This window comes from Echinops telfairi, unplaced genomic scaffold, assembly GCF_000313985.2.
Source record: "Echinops telfairi isolate 266 unplaced genomic scaffold, ASM31398v2 ScPeMD7_31;HRSCAF=116, whole genome shotgun sequence".
Taxonomy (NCBI): Eukaryota; Metazoa; Chordata; class Mammalia; order Afrosoricida; family Tenrecidae; genus Echinops; species Echinops telfairi.
The window spans coordinates 44,868,745-44,879,016 of record NW_022103928.1 but is presented as its reverse complement, the minus strand read 5'-3'; the positions used below and the strand labels follow the sequence as shown (position 1 = coordinate 44,879,016).

Sequence of the window (10,272 nt, the reverse complement as noted above, 5' to 3'; positions counted from 1 at the left end):
CCTTTGAGACTTGTGCCACGTGAATTCTTTCAGCACTGGGTAGCAAGAGTCAAGGTTTACCCCACTCCAGAAACCTAACAATTTCACTGGGGGCTCTTCACAGCTCTTAGAACAATCCGTGCAGCAACTGGATCAATCACATTTGTGCATTTTCAAGGCATCCTGGATTCTGACACCTAGCCTCCTGAACTGTGCGACAGTGAAGTTGATTGTCAAAGCTGCCCACTCATCTTTTGGTAGATTTACCACGGCCCCGGGCGACTCGAAAGGACCCAACACAAAGGGGCAAACACTGGGATTCCATTTGGCTGAAATGTCTCGAATCAGGCAAACGCACAGAGACAGAAAACATTAGATTACCGGAGACTGGGGAGACATGGGCAATTATTGCCTCAGGGGGTCAAAGCTTCTGTATGGATACCACATTAAAAAAAAAAAAAAAAAAAAACAACCCAGAACCAACAGCCATGAGTGCCTTAGCTACACACGTTGTGAATCTAATTACTGTCACTGAGCTGAACCCTTAAAATGGTTACGACTGTCACCTTTATGACGTGCATATTTTTACCACCCCCACCAAAACAACACGGAAAGAGGCAGAAGCAGGTTTGGCGCACACAGAGGACAAGGCACTATGGAGACAGAGAAGAGAGAAGTTGCCGGTTACGGTCACAAGTTGCTTGTGTTACGGTCACAAGCCCGTGAAACACCACCACCTCCAGACACAGATTGGCCCCTGGGGAACCTAGAGGTGCTGCAGGCCCAGTGGGGTGATTTCGGATCTCTGTCCTCCAAAAGGGCCAGCCGATCCACTCCTGGTGTTGGTGGTGGTCTGTTAAGGCAGCCACTGCCAAGATGAGCAAGAAACTGCCCCCTCCCAGGGAGGGTACCCAGCCTAGGACGAAAGACAACCAGCCAATACCAAGGGGCACTGCTGAGACAGCGCATGGCTTTGGCAAGAGAACAGGTGAGCACTCACATGAGCAGAGGCAGAGTCCTGAAGCAGCAGGAAAGCCTGCATGGGCATGAGGCTGGAGAAAAGCATTCTGGGTGGCATGAAGCAAGCAGGGGTGGCCTTTCATGGTCGGCTTCTAAGGGTGCAGGACTGGTAGGGGTACAGATTTAGGGCAAGCCACAGCGCTCAGAGGTGGCCTTCACATGACTGAGCGATACCCACTGGAGTAATCGCTGGGCTCTCAGTCTTAACGGCTTGCCTGGCACTTCCAGGTAAAGCAGTGTCCGTGTGGGAGAACTGAAGCACGGTACATCTGTGAAGAACGTGGGGATAAGGACGTCAAAGAGGTGTTAGAACTAAAAGCCATTTTGCCGATGAGGAGGCTCACGACTGGAAATACCCACGTTTCGTGTGAGACATGTACCACATTAAAAACTTTGATCAAACGTGAAAATGTATGTAGATGTCTGGTATCAGGCACACAGGGATGGAGAATCTCCCAAGTCATCTCTAGCTTATTCATGGAAGAATCAACTTTCTGGGTTCTAGGGGAAAATTTTTAAAACAAACATTCAAAAAAAGAAGAAAAAAACCCCAAACAAAGTCAGAAACAAAAGTTACTCAATGTTCCTGGATAGCAGCTCACCAAGCCCCAGAGGAAACAATACTTAAATAAATTAAGTGAACCCTTTACAAAAACTACAGATCATGTTTCCCTCAAAATACACACGGGTTTAAAACATAAGGGCAAAATGTGTTTGACACAATACTTAGAATCTTTTCATCCTGTGTGGGTTAAGGATTGGACTGCTAACCTCGTGGTTGGAGGTTCAAGCCCCCCACCCCCACCCCCAGGCTCTGCAGGAGAAAGACGAGGCTGTCTGCTCCTGTCAAGATTTACAGTCTCAGGAACCCAACACGAACAGTTCCGCAGCACGTGTCCCCTGGGGCATCCATGAGTTGGAATCAACTATGGCAATGCGTTTGGTTTCAGGGAAAGAGTTGATAAAATATTTTAGGATGACCTTCCCTGCAACCCTACTGGCCCTGCCTCTGCAGTCACCCCCACTCTCCCCTTCCCCTGACATCAGGAAGGCTCAGAACTTTGCCAAGAAGGAGCCCCCTGGCTTCCTAACTGGTAGGAGTGATGGGAAGGTAGGTGGGTGGGTGCGTCCTTCCTGGCTGGGGTCCTCTCGGGGCACAGAGGCTCAGGAGGGTGAGCTCTGATCTGCCTCGTCCCAATGCCTGCCACCGTATCCCCTCACACAGCAGCTCAACAAGAGGGAGGTGGCGTGCACAGTGTACGCTGGACGTGAAGAAGCCAAGAAAGCCACGTGAGAGCGAGCGAGCAAGCGAGGCTGGGTGAGCCTGGGCTCCTCGTCACATAGAGGCCACCGTTTGTACAGCACGTTAGAGGAGAGAGGAGTTCCATCCGGATCGGGACGCTAGTAAAGTCACACGCACGTCAAGCGTGAAGAACAGATGCGATCAGGACACAGAAACTTGTCATGTGTGAGTCTGGCCATCCGTCGTCCTCCTGGTGGGTCCTGGTAGAGACTCCTGTCCGCTTCTCCCAGGCCTGGGTTGGTGTACTGAAAAAGCCACCCACCTTCCACAGGAAAACCCACGGAGAATGGGCGGGGCCTCGGCATGCACCAGCAGACAGGCAGGGATCTGAGCTGCAGTGGTCACACCAGGGCAGGAGATCACGTCTGACAGGCAGGGGTGCTGGAGTCCCTGTGCCCTCCGCCCCACTCCAGAAATGGATACATTCAGGGCCAGAAGGGACCCAGGCATCCTTTCAGGGACTCACAGTGCCTCAGCCCTTCAGCTATTGAAATTGTGCAGATCAGCACAAAAGCCAGATGAAAAATAAATATTTTTGAAGGGATGGAGAATGCAGATAAGATATGTTGAAAAGAACATGCTGAGGCTACAGGGATCTGGCCAGGGCATTCAACCGGCCCCCTCCCTGCACGCCCCGCCCCCTCACCCCGCTCCAGAATCTGCTGTCCTTGCTGGAAACATCCGGGACAGCTGCTCCCTCCACAAACATGGAAGTGAACGGAAACACTCAGGACACAGCAGAAGGCAGAGTGCAGACTGCAGACGGCAGTCAGCGTCGGGGCCCTGAGTGGTTGGCCAAACTGGATATGCCCTTTGACTCCGTTTCCTCGAAAAAGCGTTCCAGGTTTGGACAGTAAAGCATGTGGCCTGCCTGGCAGATACAGGATTCAGGCAAAGCAAACGGTGTGTCACCATCCCATCCCTTATAGCATGAGGACTCCCCCCCCCCCAGTGGCAGTCCTTTACTTAAGAGACCAGCGGTCGAGACCACCCCCAAGTTGAGAGAAAGCTCTCCCTCTGCTCTCTGAGCCTTCTCCTCTGATAAACGCCTGACTGCCATCGAGCCGATCCCGACTCACAGCAACCCTATAGGACAGGGTAGAACTGCCCCTGTGGGTTTCTGAGACTGTCTCTCTGTGGGAGTAGAAAGCCCTGTCTTTCTCGCAGGGAGAGGCTGGTGGTCTCCATCGGATGGCCTTCTGGTTAGCAGCCCCCACCCCCACCCCAGACACCAGGGCTCCTGATTCTGTCTATTTTCCCACTTCAGTTGGGGGTCGGACAGCAAGGAGCCCCAGCAAGAAACTTCAGGTCATGATAGGCATCTCCACTGCCTTCGCTGAAGGTCAGGTGGCTCAGGCTGGTGTCCCTGGGACCAAGGTGGCAGCTTCCCTAAGAAGCCCTCCACGATTGTTCCTGGGTCGTGGTAACTGCACTCAGCTCAGTTCCTTCAGGGGGTGTGGAGCAATCACACTTGCTGGTCCAGTTGAGCCCCTGTGCTTCTCTCTACTCAGCCTCTTCATCCATCCTCTGGAGGGCATCATTGTGTTTTGCGCCAGGAGTGACAGATACATGGGGCTAGACACTAGGATCTTTGACCAAGAGTCAAACCAGGGTGGCTGGGGGTGGGGGTGGGCTCACACATACCCCCATGAATTTCTAGTAAATAGGAGCCTGCTGTTTGTAAACATGGGATTCAACAGGAACACGCTGGAAGATGCAGTTGGAAGATGAGGTGGGCTGTGATCTTGCCATCATGGGCCAACATCTTCAGGTTGAGGCTCTTACAGATCAGAAGGGGATAGGAGCGGCCCTTTGGGGACCTGTTAATTATCTTCAACACAGTGATCCACTAGAAAGTGCCCAGATAAGTAGGTACAAGTGGATAAAAAGAAGGGGGTAGGGATAATCCCATTAAAAGCAAATTTTTTTTTTTAGACGAGATGGCAATTAAGTCTTCTTTTTCACAATGAGCTCACTAAGTACAGTGGAACGCCAACTTCATTTATCAAAAAGTGGGCAGAAGACTTGAATAGACATTTCTCTAATGATATGCAAATGACCAATAAGCACACCCCAAAGATGCCCAGATTCATGGGCTACCACAACTCCAAACCAAACTCACTCCTGTCAAGCTGATTCAGATTCATAGCCACTCTCGAGGACAAAGTAGGACCGTCCCTGTGGGTTTCCAAGACTGTAAATCTTAAAGGGAGTAGAAAGCCTCATCGTTCTCCCGCGGAGAAGCTGATGGCTTCAAACTGCTGACTTTGCAGCTAACAGCCCAACACATATGTAACACTCGAGCAAATGCAAATCGAAACATAGAGATATCGCTCCAAAACTACTACAACTCAAACCAGTTGCTGTCCGGTTGACCCCATGTGTTTCTGAGTGGGCCTGTGTTCCATGGGGCTGTGGTCTTCCAGCAGTACCACTGCTTGGCCTTCCTTCCAGGAGGCTTCTGGATTTGAATCACCAATCTGTCATTTAGAAGCCCAGTGTCTAACTGTTTGTGTCACCCAGGGATGGCTCTTAGCAGGAAAATAGACAATCACAAGTGTTGGTGAGGATGTGGAGAAACTGGAACGCTCAAGCATTGCTAATGGGAATGTAAAATAGTGCTGTGGAAAACAACTGAGGGCAGTTCCTTATAAAGTTAGACATTGAATGACCATATGACTCCTGGCCTTGAAAACAGAGAGAGAAACACAGATGCACATCAATGTGCATTGCAGCAGTATTCACGATAACAGCGCAAACGTAGAAACAACCCGTGTTCATCAACAGATGAATGGATAAACAAACACAGCACATGGTATGGTCATGCAGGAGAATCTCAGTCAGAAAGAAAAATGTAGTTCTAATACATACTATGATGTGGATGAACCTTGAACCAGCATGTTGAGTGAAATAAGTTAGACAAAAAAGGACGAATGCTTTATGAAGTCATGTATGTGAACTATCGAAAGCAGGCAAATGTAGGGAGTTCATGAGTGATGACCAGGGCCGAAGGGAGTGGGCAATGCGGTGATACCAGGTTTCTGTTTGGAGATGAGAAGTAATGGATAGTGATGATAATTACACAACACTGTGAAAATACTTAATGTCAGTGAAGAATACATATCAAAATGCTTTAAATGGCAAATGTTTTGTTATGCATAAATTCCATTAGCTTTTTTTTAATGCTCTTTCCCCAGGAACGTCTTGAAGCCCCAGCATATTACTCGTCTTTTTTTAAAAGGTGTTAGCCCAGCTCCTCAGAAACAGTTTGGTTTTGGGGGTGTCTTGGGAGGAAAGCTTGCCCGTGGCACCCACATTCTGGACATGCAGGCCGACTGTCCCGGGGTCTCCAAAAGTGACAACGTACCTGCCAAGAGCTTACCCCACAGGCAGCTTGTCTCATGGGTCCACTGCCTGTCATCCCCAGGACCCAAGCCTGCCTAATTATACTTGCAAGATATGAGAGGGCTTCCAAACGTTTGTGGAGGGAAAATAGAAGGAAAAGATCACTGAAATCTCGCAGTCTCTGCCCACCGCCCCCTCTGCTGCCTGAACTGAGCAAGTTTGTCATCAGATGAAAACCATGAGAGGGGACCAACTCCACCCACTCCTCCACTCAGATGAGGACTGACTGACCCACAGGCAATCACCGACCAAGACCTCCACCCACTGTGGCAACATCCACCAGGCAGAGTGGAAAGAATCTGAAATTTGGAGCCAGAGCCAGAGGCTCCACAGCTCAGCAGGTGGCCCGGGGCCAAGCCTGCCCTGTGTTGGAACGGCCACAGTGGCTTGGAGAAGACTCTAGTGAGTTAGAGTCCCCAACCACTGGCCAGTTGGTGACCTCTGGCCAGTACTGTCACCTCACTGTGCCTCTATTTCCCCACCCATGCAGGAGAACGAAGACAATGGCACATACCTGACAGAGTGAAACCTGTAAAACACACAGAAAGCTGTGTGGTGTGTAAGTCAAGCTGCTCTGATCTGCGAGGGGGGGGACAGTCCTAGCTCTCCTTGATGTGGGGAGTTGGTTCCGACCCATAGAGACTGCCCTGCAGAATGACATCCCGCCGGGGATGTCTGCACCATCCTCGCACAAGTTCTTCTGTTTGAACCCATTGTTGGAGCCTTAGCGCTGTAGACAATCTCTAATGATCACAACAGTTACGAACATGAATAGCTACCTACATCGCTATTTTATGAATTGGAATATAGTGTTGAAACTGACTTGATGGCACCTAACAACATGGTTATAATAACAGATACAGTATAAAGTTATGATAACATATACAGAAATGTTCATACACCCCCCCAAAAAATAAATAAAAAAACACATGTGCCGTTGCCCCAGTTCTGACACTGGTCCACCCCGTGTAGCAGAGCAGCACTTTCGTGGCTGTGATCTCAATGGAAACAGATCCCCCAGGCTTTTCTCCCTCGGAGCTTCTGGGTAGGTTTGAACAACTAGCCTTTCAATAAGCAACCGAGTATAAGCCATCTGGGGCACTGAGGGACCTAAACGGATTGTAGCATATTTTATTAATATTTTGATAGACACTAGCTATTCGAGATGCACATCAAAACAAGATCACCTTATGCCCGGGATAACAGCAAAGTTTAAAAAAAGCAAAAACATAAACACAGAGCACAACAAATGCTAGAGAGAGTGTGGAGAGATGGGAACCCTCCTCCACTGCTGGAAGGACTGTGAAAGGGTTCGATGGTGTGGCGCTTCCTCAAGCAATTGGAACTAGAAATGTCTTATGACCCAGCCTTCCCTCCACTTGGTACATACCCTAAAGAAATAGGAACCACAGCAACCACAGATACATGCACAGCACCACCGCACTGTTCTCCACAGCAAGAAGCAGGAATCTCCTGAAGGTCCATCAGGGGAAGAAGGGGGATCAACTGTAGGACCTGCTCCCCAGCCACCAAACTCACTGCCATTGAGCTGATAACGACTCATGGTCCAACTGGTCAGGGGAGGACAGCGCCTGTGAATGTCTGAGACCGTGCCTGTTGATGGGAATAGAAAGCCTTTCTCCTGCCGAGGAGGCGGGTGGTTTCAAAGTGCTGACCTTCCAGTTAGCATGTAACCACTCTGGCACGAGGGCTCTTTCACAGTGTGAAAGAATCATGGTGAATTTGGGAAACGCCTCATGACGCAGGTGGCATTGGAGGACATGATGCTGGGTGAAATTAGGCAACACAAAAGGACAACTATTGTGTGGGACCACTGTCTTAACAGGGAAAATCAAGACAAAGGTTTTCATACCAGAGAGGCTGATGGTAACCAGGAGTGGGAGTGGGGAGGAGGGAGGGATGCTGTAGGCTACAGGGTAGGCAGGTGTCAACTGGGGTGAAGGGGAAGACAATATCCCACAAGAAGGAGTTGCTGGGGTAGGAGTAGGGGTGTGGGGGTGTGTGTGAGGCAAGCAGGCAAGCCACTGGGAGGGTTGATAAATTATCTAATAGAAACATTACCATCAAATCTGTAAAAACTCTCCTGAGTCACAATAAAAACTAATATATATGTATATTTCTATAAAAAGCACTAGTTTGAGGAGGTGAGGCCTCGTGGTTACAAGTTAAGCTGCTAACTAAAAGGTCAGCAGTTCGAAACCACCAGGTGCCCCTGAGGAGACAGCCGGGGCTTTCTACTCCCATCAAGAACTACGGTCTCAGAAAGTCAGAAGTGGCAGCTCCAGCCTGTCTGTAGGGTCGCTATGAGGACCGCTAGGAGAGGACATCAGCTCGATGGAAGTGAGTTTAGTTTTTGGAGCAAGACCTTGTGCTCCCACAAAAGTCCCATCACACACAACACATTCCTTTGGGAATTTCGTCTCTTTGAGCTATTCTCAGGAGAAAGGAAGCTTACTTTCCCCCGTGTCGCTGAAATGCTTAAAAGTCCCAGCCCCACTAATGGCAGACACAACTTCGTGGTGGCATTTTTCTGCTGAGTCTCAATCAGGGCCTTGCAAGGCCTCACTAGGCAGCTGGTTTAAGTGTCCTCATGGGACGGCAGCTGTGAGGGCATCACTGGGGTGTGGAGAGGGCCCAGATGCTAGTCTTGGGGCTAGGTGTGCAGGGCAGGGCCGAACTGGGCAAGAGTGGGCAGTCACGTGCGCAGAGGCTACCGCTAACCTGGAAAAGCCTACAGCTCAACAGTGCGGGGTGGGAACCAGCACAGGCTTGACTCCACAGGGGGTCCCGGGCAGCTGTGTGTTAGATTCTCTCGCAAGCTTATGAGAAACACCAGGTCGAAAGATCTATCCCACAGGGGTCACTGGAGTGGGGCCCATTTCAGAATATCCTCCCAAGAAACTCATGCTTGAGAAGCAGTACACGTTGGACGTGAACGGTCCCACAAGATCTCAGATCTTGGGTCTTAGCTGAGTATGCGTGCGAGTTGAGGGCAACGGGGAGGAGAAATGGTGGTGAATTCACTAATATCCACACTAACAAGTAGTGCAAAGTTATCGCAATTGGGCTTGGAAATCATTTCTATTTAAAACCAGGAGGGTGCGGATCAACCAAATACCGACACAAATTTGTACTCCTTAGGCCTCTAGAAGCGGTAAGGCCTGAGCAGGCGCCCGGGATCTGTTGGATTTGAGGTCTTAGAGCTATCCTCCGGACAGAGAACCGGGAGCCAGGCTACTGCAGACCGGCTGGTGTAGGCTTTCCGACAGGAGCCCATAGTAAGTGGGTCTGAAACTGTGTCATGAAACACTATTCATACTTAGGAATAATTGATTCCACACCCCCTCTTGAAAAACGGTTCTAGATAAGCCTATAAGCATATCATTCCTTCCCTTCCCCTTTGATTCTACAGCGGATGATACCTCTGGCGGAAGGGGGGGTCACTTGGCTTCAAAATATTCATGGAGAAGTTCCATTTATCGTTCATACCATTCTTCCAGGAACTCGTTGACGCCCCTCTATAGGAGGCATGGGATGGAGGCAGTACACAGGAGGGAGGGGCAGGGTGGCTGCTAGGGAGCGGGGTGGGGGAGGAACGTAGACGTGTCCAGATGTCATCGCTGTCTACCTGGATACTAGCAGTGTGAAGACTAACAGAAATTCCCCTGTAGGGCACAGGGGTAGGTAGGGGCCTGAGTCAGCCAGTTGTCACAGAGTCAAATCCAAGTCGTAGGATTCCCACCACTGCTTTTTTAGCAAAAGCAATCGATCTCCAAGACATCCCTCAGTAGGTAGTGGAGCACTAACTAACCAGTCGCACTAACCGTTCCCCGTGGACTCCGGCGCAGTAACCTATCCGCCCCTGTCACCAGAGGGACCCGGGGGAGAACATGGCTGGCTAAAGGTCACCAGGCCAGAGGGAGAGGGGAAGGTTTTGTTTGGCAGCAGGGTGGGATTTCATTTATTCGATGTGGCCCTAACGGCTTCCTGCGGGGACTAGACCGGGGAGGGGAGCTGAGCACCCGATTCCAGGAAGCTGCGGGGTTAGCCCGCCTGCACCTCCGTGCCCCTGGCCGGCTGAGCCCGGGCGGATTCCGTTCGGCGCCCACCGCCTGCCCCAGGTGCGGTCGGGGCGCGGGCCGGCGCTGCGTTTGGGGGAAGGAGGGAAAGCCGCGCAGCACCCAGGTGCGAGCGCCGCGGCTCGGTCTACCTTGGAAGAGGGCGCAGCACCGGCCGTCCGCGGTGCTCCAGAGCCGGGCCGTGCCGTCCTCGCTGCCGGTCAGCAGGCGCTGCCCGTCCGGGCTCAGGCTGAGCCAGTTGATGCCGCCCCGGTGGTCGGCGCAGACCCTCAGGGCCGAGCCGCCGCCGCCCATCGCGCCAGCCGGGCAGCTGCGGGGGAGGCTGGGTGGGGGTGGGGTCGCCCCGTGGGGGTGGGGTCGCCCCCGCGTCCGCGCGGCCGGTGTGGGCGGCGATCGGGGCGGCCGGCGGCCATCGCTGGCCTCAGCCTCCTCCCGCCCCCTGCGGCAGCGGCTGGAGCCCACCTG

The 10,272-nt window shown here is 51.6% G+C and overlaps 1 protein-coding gene across 2 annotated transcripts in view; it reads right to left on the bottom strand.

Annotated features, from left to right (window-relative positions):
• The window catches only part of WDR86 (WD repeat domain 86), a 65,929-nt gene that overhangs the window by 17,380 nt on the left and 38,277 nt on the right, over positions 1-10,272 (bottom strand). Inside the window, exon 1 of one of the 2 annotated variants that reach the window (XM_004702482.2) lies at positions 9,939-10,101. The exons of the other annotated variant lie outside the window; for it this stretch is intronic. Coding sequence (XP_004702539.1) covers positions 9,939-10,101 — 163 coding nt within the window. Of the gene's footprint in view, positions 1-9,938; positions 10,102-10,272 lie in introns of those variants that run through there. 2 annotated transcript variants of the gene reach the window in all.